Source organism: Panthera leo, chromosome A1, assembly GCF_018350215.1.
Source record: "Panthera leo isolate Ple1 chromosome A1, P.leo_Ple1_pat1.1, whole genome shotgun sequence".
NCBI classification, from domain to species: domain Eukaryota; kingdom Metazoa; phylum Chordata; class Mammalia; order Carnivora; family Felidae; genus Panthera; species Panthera leo.
In genome coordinates, this window is record NC_056679.1 from 108,497,186 (window position 1) to 108,512,657 (window position 15,472).

Genomic DNA, 15,472 nt, shown 5'->3' on the forward strand with positions numbered 1-15,472 from the left:
AGAGATTAGACTAACATAGCTATATACATCAACCACTTAAAATGAGGCAATACAATGCCATCAACTTAAAGAGTACACTCACAGAAAAGTACAGAAATAGCTATAACCAAATGATTCAGTCTGAAGACAGTACACCTCAAATGCATTACATTTTAAGTCTACAGATTATTAAGAAGGTTTTTTCATATCCTCTTAGAAGTACATTAGGACACTTTAGAGATTCCTTTAAATTGAAAAACAAAATGGCCATGAGATTTAGCTTTTAAGACTGCTTTGTAATTCTTATTTTTACAGTTTAGAAAATGTAACAGCACAATAAGGCTCATTTACCATTCAAAATGGAATTTAAATTTAATAACTAGATTATATCAATCTCTAAGAAAATAATACACATTACTTACTTTGGAGGCCCATGGCTGAAGACAATTGGCATAACAGCGAACAAGAAAAGCCATTTCCTGGGCTGGAAAGGGTAGTTTCCTTTTCAAACCAGAGCCACACGGATGAGTATGATGACAAAATTCTGTTAAGTTTCTTTTTACAAATCATACGCCATTTGCAGTGTTATATAAAGGCAGATCCCAGATCTCCAAATCCCTTTCACACTGAAATTAGGAGCTTTCAGTAGCTCAGAGTATTGTTCTAAATAACTGCAACAGTTTTCATCACAAGGTTCACTTTTAACAAGCAAATCACAGCAAATTAAGATGTTTACATTTCTGGCTCAGTACATACAGACATACACATGCTTCCTCAGGCACCTGGCACAGACATGCACAGCGGTAACACAACAGTTAATACGGTATCAATCAGCGCAAATAAGGCAACATGCACCAAATCTGTGTTCCTGGATCCTGAGAAACCTTTCCTCTCTGTAACACAGCTTTGTCTCTTCTTCAACTTATTTCATTCTGTAGAGCAAGCACTGCAGTATTTCTTCTGCATCAGAAGCAAACCAGAACACTGTATCCTTAAAATGAAAGTTTCTTCTTGATATTCTTAATCACCAAAGGTTTAAAAAAAGAAAATCAACCGATGAGCAAGCAAATGGTACTTAAAAGATAGATATGCTCTAACAGGTTTGTCCTGGAGAATGCCTGAAAATCTCCAAAATTAAAATGTTCTCTTTTCACATGCACTATTTACAGCTCAGCAGTATTGCTTCTTGTTCTAATGCATCAGTAAGACAGTAATGTTGATCTAACTCTGGCTTTTCTGGTTGAAAATTTATATAGGATATGATACAAAAACCCTACATCTTCTGCTAAAACAAGACTATATGTTAGTGTTTTAATTCCTACTGTCCTTGCCTGTTTCACAGCAGCTCCCTAAGGAGAAGCTCCTATTGATTCCATGCTCTGCAGTAAGATGAAATATCTAATAAGAAGGAAAGAGAGTGGGAGGAGAATAGAGCTAAAAGGATGACATCACCTGTATAGAAAGCCTTCAGAAACTGCATTAGATCAATTGGCTACTGTATCTGCAGATGTAGCCCAAAAAGCAATTTACTGAGAACACACAGACACACACACACACACCCTTCCATGAGACACGTCAGCAAGCTAAATTCTATAAGAAAAAAAAATTGGCAAGCAGCACCTCTCTATTTCAGTTTTAAAAAATCCATCTTGATTTTTAATTCTGTACATTGATACATAGCTTTATTTGGGAAGACAGATTTCCTAATATTATTATTCAAATTTAGCACAGGATTGTCCTCCCAAGGGAAAATAATTAGCTCTGGTAAGATACTTGCATTACAAATACATAAGGCAGCTCAGTTCTCAGATATCACACATGTATTTGTTACACTACTCATTCAGGGATTTCTGCCTGCAAAACTTCCTATTTATCAATTAACTGTTCTAAAACGTAACCTTCAAGATACTCTAAATTAACATCAAATATCAAAACTAGCACTAAGGTTTTCTGTAATTAGTACATTTCAGTGGAAACAATACAATTGCATTTTGCAAAGGAAAGCTTTTACATCACAGGCACAACAGCCGACTTGCAGCATGTACCAACTCCTCTGAGGAAGAATAATCTATGCAATATGGTACTTTCCTGCAGCCCAATGCTCAATTCCTAGAAAGACACAGGAAGCCAGTAAAACTCAGAAGCATAAGAGAAGAATGAAATTATAACTGCTTAAAAATTTGAGCTTGGACGAAAAATTAACCTCATTTTGCTATAAAAATTACAGAAAAAAAATTTTTGCCACACCCTGTCCAATCTAAAAACACAATTCCTCTAGTACCCACCCTTACTCTTCACAGTTCTGCCACAAGGCATCTATTGCAGATACTCCTATGAGGAGCTTGCACTTAAGGTGGTAATGTTGCCTCCCAATGGCGAAAAAAAGACACAGTTTCCAACGGTAAAATGCTTGGTACACCTTCAGACAATAAAATTCTGAGACTTACAACTGATGAACAAAGCAGAGGAGCACAATTATTTTGCTTTATTAACCTAACACTATTATGAAGACAAGTGGTATGCAACGTAAGAGAAGAAATTATAACCTGAGAGATAGGTGTTACTACAAAGGACTCCACTGTCAAAGAAACATCTTGTCATTAGCACACACACTCCCATACCCCAAAAAAGAGGTCTTCAATACCTCTGGGCAAAGTATGAGTCACTTTCTCAACAATACTATGCTGCCAATCTGAATTATGCTGTTACGTATAAAACTACAATTAACTTTAGTAAAGCTAAATATTATTCTGAACAAAGACAACTCATGCTTTCAAAATATGTGATCACTTATGAATCAAGATTTCTATAAAACTTAAGAATTATGTTTTCTGCAAAAATTTCAAAGGAATACATGTAAAAATTTTGTGTTTAAATGTAAAATTAAATTTCAAAAATACAAATGAGCATGAGTAGCTTTCTAAACATAAAACATGGAAAATATATAGAGGCTGATTTTCAAACACCAAAGTATTTTTTTTCAATTATTTTAAATAAACTACAATGAGTTGGGAGTTTCACCATAATGTTAAGCATTCAAGAATAAATTAGCTAAAATCTAATTTTAATCACTCATTTTTTAAAACAGAAAAATGATAGCAGGCACTGTATGTAAATGAAGCCCAACAATTCCTAAAGATAAATTTCTAAAAGACAAGCCTTTGTACATAAACATCTGTAACATGACTTAAAAGAGTATTTCAGTTTCAGTGGGAGATAATAATTACATTCACGTACAGTACCAACAGGATAGATTATTACCAAATCAAAAATAAAATCATAATGGTCACGTTTCCCCCTTTTTATAATAAATCATGCTGATAGCACACAAAGAAGGACCTCAAGCTGAGCAAGGGAGAGCTATCTCTTAGCTGCTTGAAGAAACTGCTGCCCTGTGTGTGAAATGCAATCCACTAAAAGCCATATGTTAGAAACTACTATTGTAAACACCGATTCAATAAAGCAACAATTCTCTTTTCCTTCAGTGTGGCCTGGAAGTGAAGATGACATCACCCTTTTCCTTGTTCTACACAACATCTCATACTATGTGCCCTTCTAGGGAACCCTATGGCGAATCGTGCATGCAGACTCTCCCTGTGCAACAATACCATGAAAGAAACAAATAGGCCAAGTCCTATATTCAGCTATGAATCCACCAGCACTCTGATGGTACACCAGACCACATTACTTCTTCAGAAAGAACAACATGACCTCTTAATTAATGAAGGAAGAAATAAACATCTTTTGAAGAGAATAGTCAGTAATTTGTCAAATCACTAAAAATATGATCAGGTGAAAGAACATTTTTTTCACTTCCATCATTTTTAGAATTTTATTGTGATCTCATTCTATTATCTTACCAATTCAAATGAAGTAATTGCAGCAAGGAGAATGCCCTGATCTACCCATTATCTAGGAATCATCACCACAGGATAGCCATTTAAGAATATATTTCCCTTGTACATCAAACGCCATAATGCTAAGCCACATAAGATGAAATCTTTAGCTTCAGGAGGATCCTCTGCACCACCATAAAATAAAGCAATCAACCTATATTGGCTTTGAAAGCTTCAAAGCATTACAAACTTATTTTTATAAAAATCTAGATGCTATATAGCTAAGATATAAAATGTATGTTAACTGTATAAACTATATCTAAACAAAAATACAAACCAAAACATCTGAACTCATATTGCATAGAAAGCCAAAAACGAAGTTCTGATAGATGCTAAACTAGAAGTATACTTTGTACTTAATAAGCAACAACACTGAAAAGGAGGAGAAAAAAGGTCATTAGGGATAAAGGTAAGTTATCAGAGAATATACATTCCAGACATAAAAACAAAAAAACAACAATAAGAAAAACCAGGTCATAGTAATGTCAGGCAAAGCCATATCGTTTATTTCCCATCTGCACATTGAAATACTGCAATCACAACTTAAGAGAAACCGACCTCAAAAGCATGTGAACAAAAGAAAAATTATGGAGTTTCACAAAATAAAATAAACAGGCCACTAATTTCTGTATTTCAGTTTTATGTATTTGGTCTTCAAAATATAAATTGCTAAATGTATGGATTTATATAGTAAAAACACTTTAATCCTTTTGGAAGATGAATGACCGTTTACCGTAATGGCAGAGGTAACATACAAGCCCTTTTAAAAGATCACAGCAAGCTTTCCCACCTCTTCCTCATCCCTTGCTTAACTTGAACATTTGAAATGAATCTTCATTAAGTTACCAGACATAGTTAACTCTGATTACTGGTGCCCCTCAGGAATTCCTGATTTCAAATTGCATTCTATCTATTCGTCAGCCTTTCTGAAAATAGGGAAGCCAGAGTATCAACACTCTCCTCCTATTCTTTTGTAAGAAAAGTGTGCTTCAGCACATGATCATCTATGTCCACTAAATGGTCAGCACCATGCTGTTGAAAACTCTGTTAAAGCTACCAGCAGGACACATAAGCACTATGAAATATGATCCTTCCTTAGGGAGTGATCAAGGAAGAAAAAGCAAAGGAGAGGGAAGCCTTCATCACCAACTAAGGTGATGTAAGCTTCTATAATTAGAATCAGTGAAACTGAAGGAACAATAAAAAGGCACACCACGCTTCCACTTTCCCCTACACTGTGCAGTTATATGAAGCATTTTTCACTCATTCAATCACCTACACACACATGCAAATAAATACATTCTATGTGTATAGTAAACAGTCAAATGTGCTATATACTATATGCAAAGCTAATGTAAAGTTTTAAAATACTGTATTTTCTTTAAAAATGAGGTCTACCCATAATTAAAATAGAGCTATATATAAAGATAAGTGGAAAAATAAATCTCATTTAAAAGATTAAACTATTGAGAATATTCTCTCCATCTGAAGATTCGTGGATTATATTTGAGACCACCTTTAAATCACTTCTCTATTTTTTTTTTTTTTTTTTTTTTTTTTTTGAGAGTGAAAGAACAAGTGGTAGAGGGTCAGAGAGACAGAATCCCAAGCAGGCTCCGCACTGTCGGTGCAAAGCCCAATGTGGGAATCCAATTCCTGAACCATGAGATCATGACCTGAGACAAAATCAAGAGTTGGGTCACTTAACTGACTGAGCACCCAGGCGCCCCTCACTTCTCTAATTTTAAATAATGCATTTTCTAGTACTATAAAAGCCAAATGCTGAACAAAGCATAGTTTCTGAACAGATAACAAATCAAACTAAAAAACAATAAAAATCAGCATTAATGTGTTTGCTATGTCTCAGTAGTTATAATTCTTCCAACCCAAATGTTCTTGAAAATCATTACCTTGGGCCACTGGTATATATTAATATCAGAGTTGCTTCAAACAATCTTCAGAAGAGGTTTCTTTAGCAGCTACTGCATAAAGTTTCAAGTAAGTTAAAAACAATTTTCCAATTCTGGTTCCCTGAGCAGATCCATATGAATGAGTGTCACCTTAAAAGACAAAGGAGACCAAAAGAGCACACCCTGCACTCCTTGAGCTCCCAACATTCCTGAAGTTCATAAAAAGTGACTGATCAAGACAATTTCTTAAAACGACCATTTAGAAGTTAGCAATACTTATGTAGAGCCTTAAAAATAATTTTTATATCCTTAATCCAGTAATTTAACTTCTACTAATCAACCTTAACAAAAAAATCCAAGTCCAGTTACTCATACACGTTGTTTGTAATAGGGAGAAAAAGTAGAAGCTGCATGGGAATCCTTTGTTACACTTGTATGATATAATATTAATATTATATGTTTTGGGAAAAAAATGAATGTGTAGTAGAAAGGTAGGAGATATAAAAATTCAGCACTATCTAAATTAGAAGATCTGAATTAATCAAGATATATTTAAAAATCATTAGCAACACTAGCTATCTCTGGTTTGAGGATTAGAGCAAGTTTCTCTCTTAATGTTCTTGCATGTTTTTACATTTCTACAATGAGCATTTTTTCTTCAGAATTTTTTTTTAAACTGCTCCAGGCAGGCATCTGTCCTTAGTTCGATTACAGTATCACCCCTTTGCTTTTTCTCTATCCATTGGTGGACTCATCACCCTCTAACTAGGTACAAGAACTTCCTGTCAAGAATTCCACATTATTTCTCAGGAGGCAAATGGGAAGAATTTTCCTACTTGGAGATGTTAGACACTCATGAATTGAGAGGATAGTCCTCTTCTGTAATGAAGGTACAAAGCACCACCGCTATAAAAGCACTCTGGAACCTTTATAAAAGAGGCCTAACAAAGCTACCCAGCCCTTTCCATCATGTGAGCAGACAGTGAGAGGTCAGAGTCTGTAAGCTGAGAGGCTTTCACCAGAACCCAAACATGCCTGCACCCTCATCTTAAAATTTCAGCCTCTAGACCTGTGAAAAATAAATTTGTGTTATTTATAAACCACTCAGTCTGTGGCATTTTGTTACAGTGGCCTGAATGGACTAAGACATCCTCCATAAGGAGATTTCAGGAATCATATGTGTGGACCAAAGTCCTCTAATTTCTGATGAGCTTTCAGGGGGCAGGATCTCATTTCTTACCACAGGAATGGCTTGATAAATAAGACACTCACAGTCTCTACCGAAGCAGAACACATTTTGCTAAAAAACTTAAGATGTCATATTCATGGACCAGTACAAGAATAGAGCCATTATTCAGGATACCAACATAAAGGTGGTTACATGATCTGATCCTAATAATCACCTCCTATTCAGCTGTACTGACAATTATGTCTTAATCTTGCTAAATATGCTCTGAATCCAAACTCAACAGCCTGCACCGCAGGAGAGCAGGAAATTTAAGATGAAATCAAAGAGGGTGCAGAAGAGGAAGAGCTGCATGCCTCATTATAATTTGTGCACCTAAAATCAGATTCTAGAGTACCATACCATACCTACCACCTGCATACGTTCCTAGAACAATGAACTAGGTAGAAAGAAAATCTATAAAGGTGACCAAAAGGAAGTCCTCTAAATTTAAAACCATGACCCATGATGCTTCCATGGAAATCCCTCTTTCCATGTGTCTTTTTGCGAACAGTTTGATGGTTCCACTTAAATGCAGGTGCCATGATGGAGAAAGAGAAAAGCATGACCAGTGGCTTATCCTGTGCCTGAGAATGTAAAAAGCAACATAGGGGACAAGAAAGAAAAAAATGTTGTCTACTGAGGAACGTGGGACCTAGTTAAGAGAAGATAACAAGCACACCAAACAACCATAGTGTTCCTTATTCAAAAATATAGCAGGAGCAAGGAGAAATCAATGAAAAGGGCTCTAATTTCATAAATGAAGTACCAGAACACCAACAAGATTTTTTTAAACCTTTGAAGTATGTCCCTATTTACATTTCAGTTATTGATGTTTTCACAAAAATGAGCATGAATGTTCTCTGGTATTCTGGAAATTCATTTCAAGTTAACTAAAGGCATACTTGGTGCTTGACTTGGTGAAACCAAGATACTTCCCCCTTACTGATCCTGCTTTAATTTTACCATTTAACTTCACATATATACACCAGTATTAAAAATTCAACTCATTACATTTGAAAAATTTTCACCACTGATGGCAATTAAAACACAGCAATCAACTTTACGTAAAAAAATACAGACATTCAGGAAATTCTTAAATAAGTTGTTTACTCTGTTTTCTGGAAGGCACAGTAGGAGGCCATTCTGGACAAAAGGAGGAAATGTTAAAATTCAAACTGCTTTATCAAAGGACAGAATTACCTTAGGTAAAGAAGGCTCTAAGAACAGGGAGAGAGAAAAACAGGACCAAAGGAAGGGACCTCCAACAAAATAATGATGCTAGAAAGCTAAAAAAATAAACTAGTGCCAAGTGAGGAAGACATTTAAAAACCAACTAATCTCAAACTTTTTATTTTTTTTTAAAGTTTATTCATTTTGAGAGAAACAGCACATGCAAGCAGGGAAGAGGTAGAGAGACAGGGAGAGAGAGAATCCCAAGCACACTCCATGCTGTCAGCACAGAGCCCCACGAGGGGCATGATCCCACAAACCACAAGATCATGACCCAATCAAAACCAAGAGTCAGATGCTTAACCATTTGAGCCACCCAGGCACCCCTCGAAAATATTTTGTGTTCATTATGAAATAGACACAAAACTTGCCAGAAATTTAAAAGGATAATACTACATATAAATAAAAACTATTTTCTTCCCATGTCCGAGGACTGTTTTGCAATTTACATTTTAAGACACTTGAGCTAAACTACTGGCTTTGCTAACTACTATCACAAAGAAGCCCTTCAAATCAGTAATCCCAAAACCAGTGATCAGTTTTTGGCAGACATCTCCTGCTGTCATTTAATTGGACTCTAGCTACTTACTGTATACAGAAAAGCACACTTTCAGTGACTTTCATATACACTGAGTAACCACTTTACCTCTTAAGGTTGGACAAAGAAATTACCTTGTTTGAAGTGAGCTACTATGAATACACACTACAAAAATAATTGGGGTGCGGTGAGGACAGTGGCAGTTGGCTGACTATTGGTTGTCCTAACCTCAAGCCAGCTTGATTTTCTTTTTCCTTTCCCTTTGCTCTAATTCTTTAGCTTGTTTTTGATTATATTAACATATTTAAATATCTTTTCAATAACTTTTTTTTAAAGTTTATTTATTTATTTTGACAGTGAGCGAGTAGGTGAGAGACAGAGATAGGGAGAGAGAGAGAATCCTAAGCAAGCTTCACACTGTCAGCACAGAGCTGGATGCAGGGCTCAATCTCATGAATCGTGAGATGGAGACCTGAGCTGAAACTGAGAGCCGAATGCTTAACTGACTGAGCCACCCAGGCTCCCCAACATGCTTAAATATCTTGGATGTATTTCATACTCAGCTACAGAATAAATAGGAAAATCATTTTGTAACCAACAAAAACAAAGACTGAGTATTTACAATAACAAGACGAATAGAAGTTGCTGACATAATGAAAGTTTTTCAGAGCACCAAACACTAGGCAGAAACTTTTACATAAATTCTCTCATTTAATCCTTTCATAAATTTATAGATTATTTATCAAAACAGATGCAGGAAAGTTACAAAATGTGCCCAAAGTTACACAGGAATCTAAAGAAGCTGATGGGGGAAAAAAGGCAATCTTATTTTGAAAGATAGTAAGTTCAGAGGACACAATGATGATGGTTCTGTTCACATTTTCAAGGCAAGTATCTGATGTGAGAGGTGGACAACTGAACAAATGATTACAATACAGTCTCATGAAAGATCACAAATATATACATGGGATACAGAGATGTGTACCTAATTCTTCCCCAAAATCACAGAGGCTTCCCATGAAATGATATGGAATTGAGTCTTGAGGACAATTAAGATTTTTGCCAAAAAGACAAAAAATAAAAGAACATTCTAAGTAAAAGGAACAGTATATGTAAAAGATGATTATACCAACAGGTTTCTCAGCCTTCAACACATGCATATCCACACATATACAGTCATCATATTGCAATATAATATGTATATCAAATATCATGCTGTATACTTTAAACTTACATAGTGTTATATGTGAATTATATCTCAGTAAAGCTGAAAATAGGGGCACCAGGGTGGCTCAGTCAGCTCAACGTGTGGCTCTTGATTTCAAGTCAGGCTGTGATCTCATGGTTCATGGACACAGTAATTAATTAGGTATCTTTTAATGAAGAGATTATGAAACACTTTCCAATTTAGAAAAAATTTTCCATATCTCTTAAAATGAAAAAAATACTCCCTTTACAGTGTAAGTGGGCTGTAGTATGAGAGATGTTATTACAAGAGTTCTAGAAAGAATGGCAGTGAACACTAAGGCAATCACATGGAGAGACTGACAGGTGAGGAGGGTATACATCTTGAAACATTTGAAAGGAAGTGTCTAGAGATATTACTGACTGATTAGACTATGAGTGTACAAACATGTTCCCATGTACTTCAGCAACCACCCTGTAACACAGGCAGACAAATATTAACCTCAGTTTCTGAGCGAAAGCAACCAAAGCATGAAGGATTTAGATGAAATTCCCCAATCATACGGAAAGTAAGGAAGAAGTCAACACAGATGTCTCCTGTAACTGCTTGACTATTTCCAGTTGGCATAATTACCCATCTTATTCACTGATTACTCCCAATCACCTTTTTGCTATTTCTAAATATGAAACACACCTTACTCAAAGATCCAAACCTTAAAATATTCTCACAGAGAGGATCTGAAAACATTTAAATTTGTTGAAAACTCTGAGAGGAATACCCAAAGAAGTTTCAAAAACATAACTGTCAGGAATGCTCTTTTAACATTAAGAAAAACAACCTTTCCCTTTCCCATTATGGTTCTCATCTTTACATAAAGCAATATATGACAAAAATATGAAAATAATTCATAAAAATAAACCATTCTTTTCAATCATTCTAAGCGTTCAGTTACAGAATAAAACATGCCAAGTCTTTAGTACTCACAAAACTTTGATGTATAGGTTATATACTAATAATACTTATGACAAAGGATAGTAACAAATTGTTCCGTACATCTTTAAGAATTTTTGACCTTCAGCAGTTTAGCAAGAAAAGGTTGATGATAGTTTGCAAATGAAAAGATAAACTCAGCTACTGTCTAAAAGAAAAAATGCTTCCTTTTGATCTCTCTGAATCGCTGACAGAAGAACAAAAGAAGTAAAGAGCCCCAGAGTAGCCATAAAACCAATTTTCTACTGGATGTTTTCAAATACTAATTAACATTTTTGCTACACAGCAGCATCCTTATCTAGACCAACTATCAATATATAGGTATTTGAACAGACACATAGTTTTTACATACTGGTGACTTTAATGAAAAGTAAATGAAAAGCTCTTAAAATCTTTTCCAAGTTGCCTGAAATATATCCCTTTTAGAATCAAAAGCAAACACACACTATTATTTCAAGAAACAGCAAATGCAAGTATCATGACCAAAAATCTAATCTCATAGTTATTAACTACCCTGAATCAACTTAGCTCTTCCCTCTGCCAAATCCCTGACAGTACTTAGTAGGCTGAGTACTTAAAACTAGCAATAGAAGCCTTTAAATGCAACAATGCCACACTTCACTTAGACTCATCAAATGGACTGAATCCCAAGCAGTGTGCCTGTTGCTCTTTCTGGTCCACTCAGGAACCCAGCATAACCCCAAGACGACAACTTTCAGCACACATGAGAGTTACAAGTAAATGACATGAGCATAAGCTATAGCTACCTAGAGGAAATATAGAATCTATTAGGCTTCATGACATGACACAAATAATCTAAGAACACACTAGAGCTGAGACTGGAGTAAGTAATCCAAACACACATACAAACTATGCACTCTAGCTCATATAAGGAAAACCAAATAATGCAATTAAAGGTACTTTAATTTAGAAATTCTACTTCTTAGAACTTTTCTAAAGAAACCAATAACTGGACACATGTAACCACAAAGATAATTAGCATTAAAAAAAAAAAACCTAAAAATTCTCAATGACCAAATATTGGGAAGTAAATAAATTATGACAATTATTATAATGGAGTATTAGAACACTATAAAGAGATACTATTAAGGGTAATATAAAAAAATTTTCTTTAATAGCATTCAAAGATGTTCAGATTACACATGTAAGTTTTAAAAAGTTATAAAGCAGAACACATGTTTAAGTTTTACAAGTTGGCCAAAAAGCTTATATATTTATCTTTAGGTAGAAAGAACCTTTATCCAAGAATATACAAAATGTCATCAACGGTTACATAACTGGGTGGTAATGACTAGTCAACTTTCAATTTTTCTAAAACAGGCATGTATTACTTGCATAATAATGCAAAACATGTTCATTTAAATTAATTCTTTATGGGGGAATTTATTACATAAAAAGAAATTATTCTTTTAAACAAATGATTAAATAAAAAGAACAGGAAATGAACACTGTGTACCTCTGGATGTGGTGAAAAAAATAGGGGATCATTTCATGTAACTCTTTGTGGTTGGAAATAGAATGTATGGAATCAATGAAGTTAGGCAAGCATGGCTAAATCCTTTGAGCTGTCTTAAATGTAACACTTATTCCACTACACAAAACTCCCTAAATAATCCTCCTTACTCCTAACATGGAAGGAAGCATTTCTGTTTCTGACAACCAAATGAATTAAACATACTCTCGGGAATTTTGTTGCAATCAATCTCTAGAATGTTTTTATATTTATATTTTATATTTTGCAATCAATCTCTAGACTGTTTTCTTTGAAAACTGATAAAATACACCTGGATTCAGTCTTTCTTAGATTATTCTTACTTCTTGATTCAAATACTTTTTAGTTTAAAATGAAGTTCTCTACAATTACAAAACTGAAGATTTCTGGAGAAACAGCTTATGTTTCTTGTGGTGTGACAAAAGCTAATTATTTCATCTGCTTCTCTTTTTTCAATATTTGCATGTGAAAACCTATCGCTAACACTTGCGCATGTTTCTGTACTAACACAAAGTATTTGTATTTCTCTCATATCACAAGGGAAAAAGTGACATATTTTTCTTTCTTTATATGTCTTACAGCTTATCAGGAAAAAAGCTCCCAACGAGTCTATTACCTGAGTTCTCAGCTAGAACTCTAATCTATATTCCATTCAGGCAATAAAAAGGCAAGAAAATCCACAAGTAAGTTCTAAAAAGATATGGTAAGAACTTTTTTTTTTTTTTACATTATTTAAACAAAACCAAAAGTAAAACAAAACTTCCACTGGTACATACAAGCATTTCTACCGAACTCAAGTGAGAAGTATTTTAACAAATGAAATACATTTGTCTCAAAATTTTATCCATTAAGCCCAAAGTGATGCTATTATCAAAAATATATGTAAATTAAAGATACTATGTATAAAAATTAAGGAAAATCCATGAACTATTCCTACATATACTCACAGAAAGATAGCTGTTAATGTCCACGTCATCGGTGATGGTTTGGCGCTCTCCTTTATAATTAATTTTCCGAAACCTTCGTCGAGACTGTCTGGCAGGAATTTCTCTTTGTAGAATACTATCTTCATTATCTTTGGAATTTTCTACCTGAAACACATGTTCACATTCCTGATTAAATATCCAATTTTTCCATATTACTGACAGTCTATGGAGTCTTAACAGGCTCATAAGGAGGATTCATTTACTTCTTGCAAGAAACTGCCTCAAGAAAATAGTCTGTATAGGACAATGTTCATGAGTTAAAGATTAAAGATGACATTATAATAAAGATCTGTAGACCACAGTTTCCTTCCAGGAAATAGTCTCACTCACATAAACATATAACCTCTAAGTAAAGTCACTTACCAGAAATGACAGCTGTTAACTACACCTACACATTCAATAATTACTACCTCTGAGTTAATCCAATTATAAGCTGCCTGATTATACATTTATTTAGGGAACAATCATGGTTATGATTTCAGTGAAATGCTAAACGGAAAAACAAAAATGTTATGAATTCTTTGGTGTCCATCTTAATGTATGACAACAGCCAAGAGTAAGGCTGGCGTCTTTTTTTAAGATTTTATTTTTAAGTAATCTCTACCTCCAATGTGGTGCTCAAACTCACAACCTCAAGATCAAGAGCTGCATACTCCACCGTCTGAGCCAGCCAGGCACCCCAAGTCTGGCATCTTTTAAGAAAGAAGTGAAAACTAATAATTACTGAGGCCTTAAAATGGGCCAGCATGCATAAACATACTACTGAGTTCACACAGCAGTCCTGTAAGCAAGTATTACTATCTCTAGTTTACAGATGAACAAAGTAAAATCCAAAGAGACTGATAACTTTCCACTCTCACATTGAAATACTCATTATTAAAGGTGAGTTGGTGGGGTGCCTGGGTGGCTAAGTCAGTTAAGTGTCTGACTTTGGCTCAGGTTATGATCTTGTGGTTCGTGAGTTCGAGCCCTGCATCGGGCTATGTGCTGACAGCTCAGAACTTGGAGCCTGCTTCAGATTCTGTGTCTCCCTCTCTCTCTCTGCTCCTCCCCCACTCACGCTTGCTCTCCGTCAAAAACAAACAAAAAAAAAATTTAAAGGTGAGATGGAATATAGGTCTGTCTCCAACGCTTATGGTACTGACACAAGACCACATTGCCTGTCCAGTCAGACTAAACCATACTTTTTGAAATTATTTTTAAAAAGGCATACTGATGTTCTAAAAGTAAATCATGTAATTAACTTCACATCACATACATAATAATTTCAGTTTCCCCCACATGTTTTCCTTCAAATGTTCTATCCTTTGCTATTATCAAAAATTTCTAGTTACCCAAGTGTGAAAATTTCATGAATAATCCTAATTTCCCTGCTTGTCTTCCAAATCTTATCTTCAATCATTTCTCAGAACTTCTCAATTTTTGTTTTAAGAAATTCTTCTCACACTGCCCTTTCTTTCATTGCCATTACCACCATTCATTTTTCAAGTCTTACTTCAGTCCTGAACTACAATATATAACAGTTGATCCTGCTGCTTTAGTCCTGTTCCTCTCCAATTCCATCCTATATGGTCCAATAAATCCCCCAGATAAATCATCATGTCTCCTGTTCAATGGACCTCTAATAGTTACTAAAGAAATTTTAAACCATTAAAACTGATATTCAAAAGCCACATATACTCCATCTCCAAAATGTTTTTATTACTTTATCTTACACAAGTAGGCCTGGGAAAACTGCTTCTTTATTCTTCTCCCCACACACACAAAAATCCCTCTCACATAAAAGCTCTAATGAGATATGCAAAATTTCCTGATGATTTCTCAGAAAGAGTTGATGTCTGTCTGCTTCACTTATGAGAGGTATGAGAGTTCAAAAGTAGTGGCCAAGTCAATGTGACTATTCACTGGTCCCTATTAGTAACTTATATTCAACTTCCTTAATTTGTGCTACCCTACTCATTCTATCTTCACTTGCTGAAATACTACCAATCATTTAAGACACATTTCAATTACCAT

At 34.9% G+C, this 15,472-nt stretch overlaps 1 protein-coding gene across 7 annotated transcripts in view; it reads right to left on the bottom strand.

Moving 5' to 3' along the window:
* The window catches only part of RAPGEF6 (Rap guanine nucleotide exchange factor 6), a 188,104-nt gene that overhangs the window by 107,988 nt on the left and 64,644 nt on the right, over positions 1 to 15,472 (bottom strand). For all 7 annotated transcript variants that reach the window (XM_042934431.1, XM_042934443.1, XM_042934451.1 and 4 more), the window contains one exon: positions 13,418 to 13,561. In XM_042934431.1, the coding sequence (XP_042790365.1) occupies positions 13,418 to 13,561 (144 nt within the window). The remainder of the gene's footprint in view (positions 1 to 13,417; positions 13,562 to 15,472) is intronic.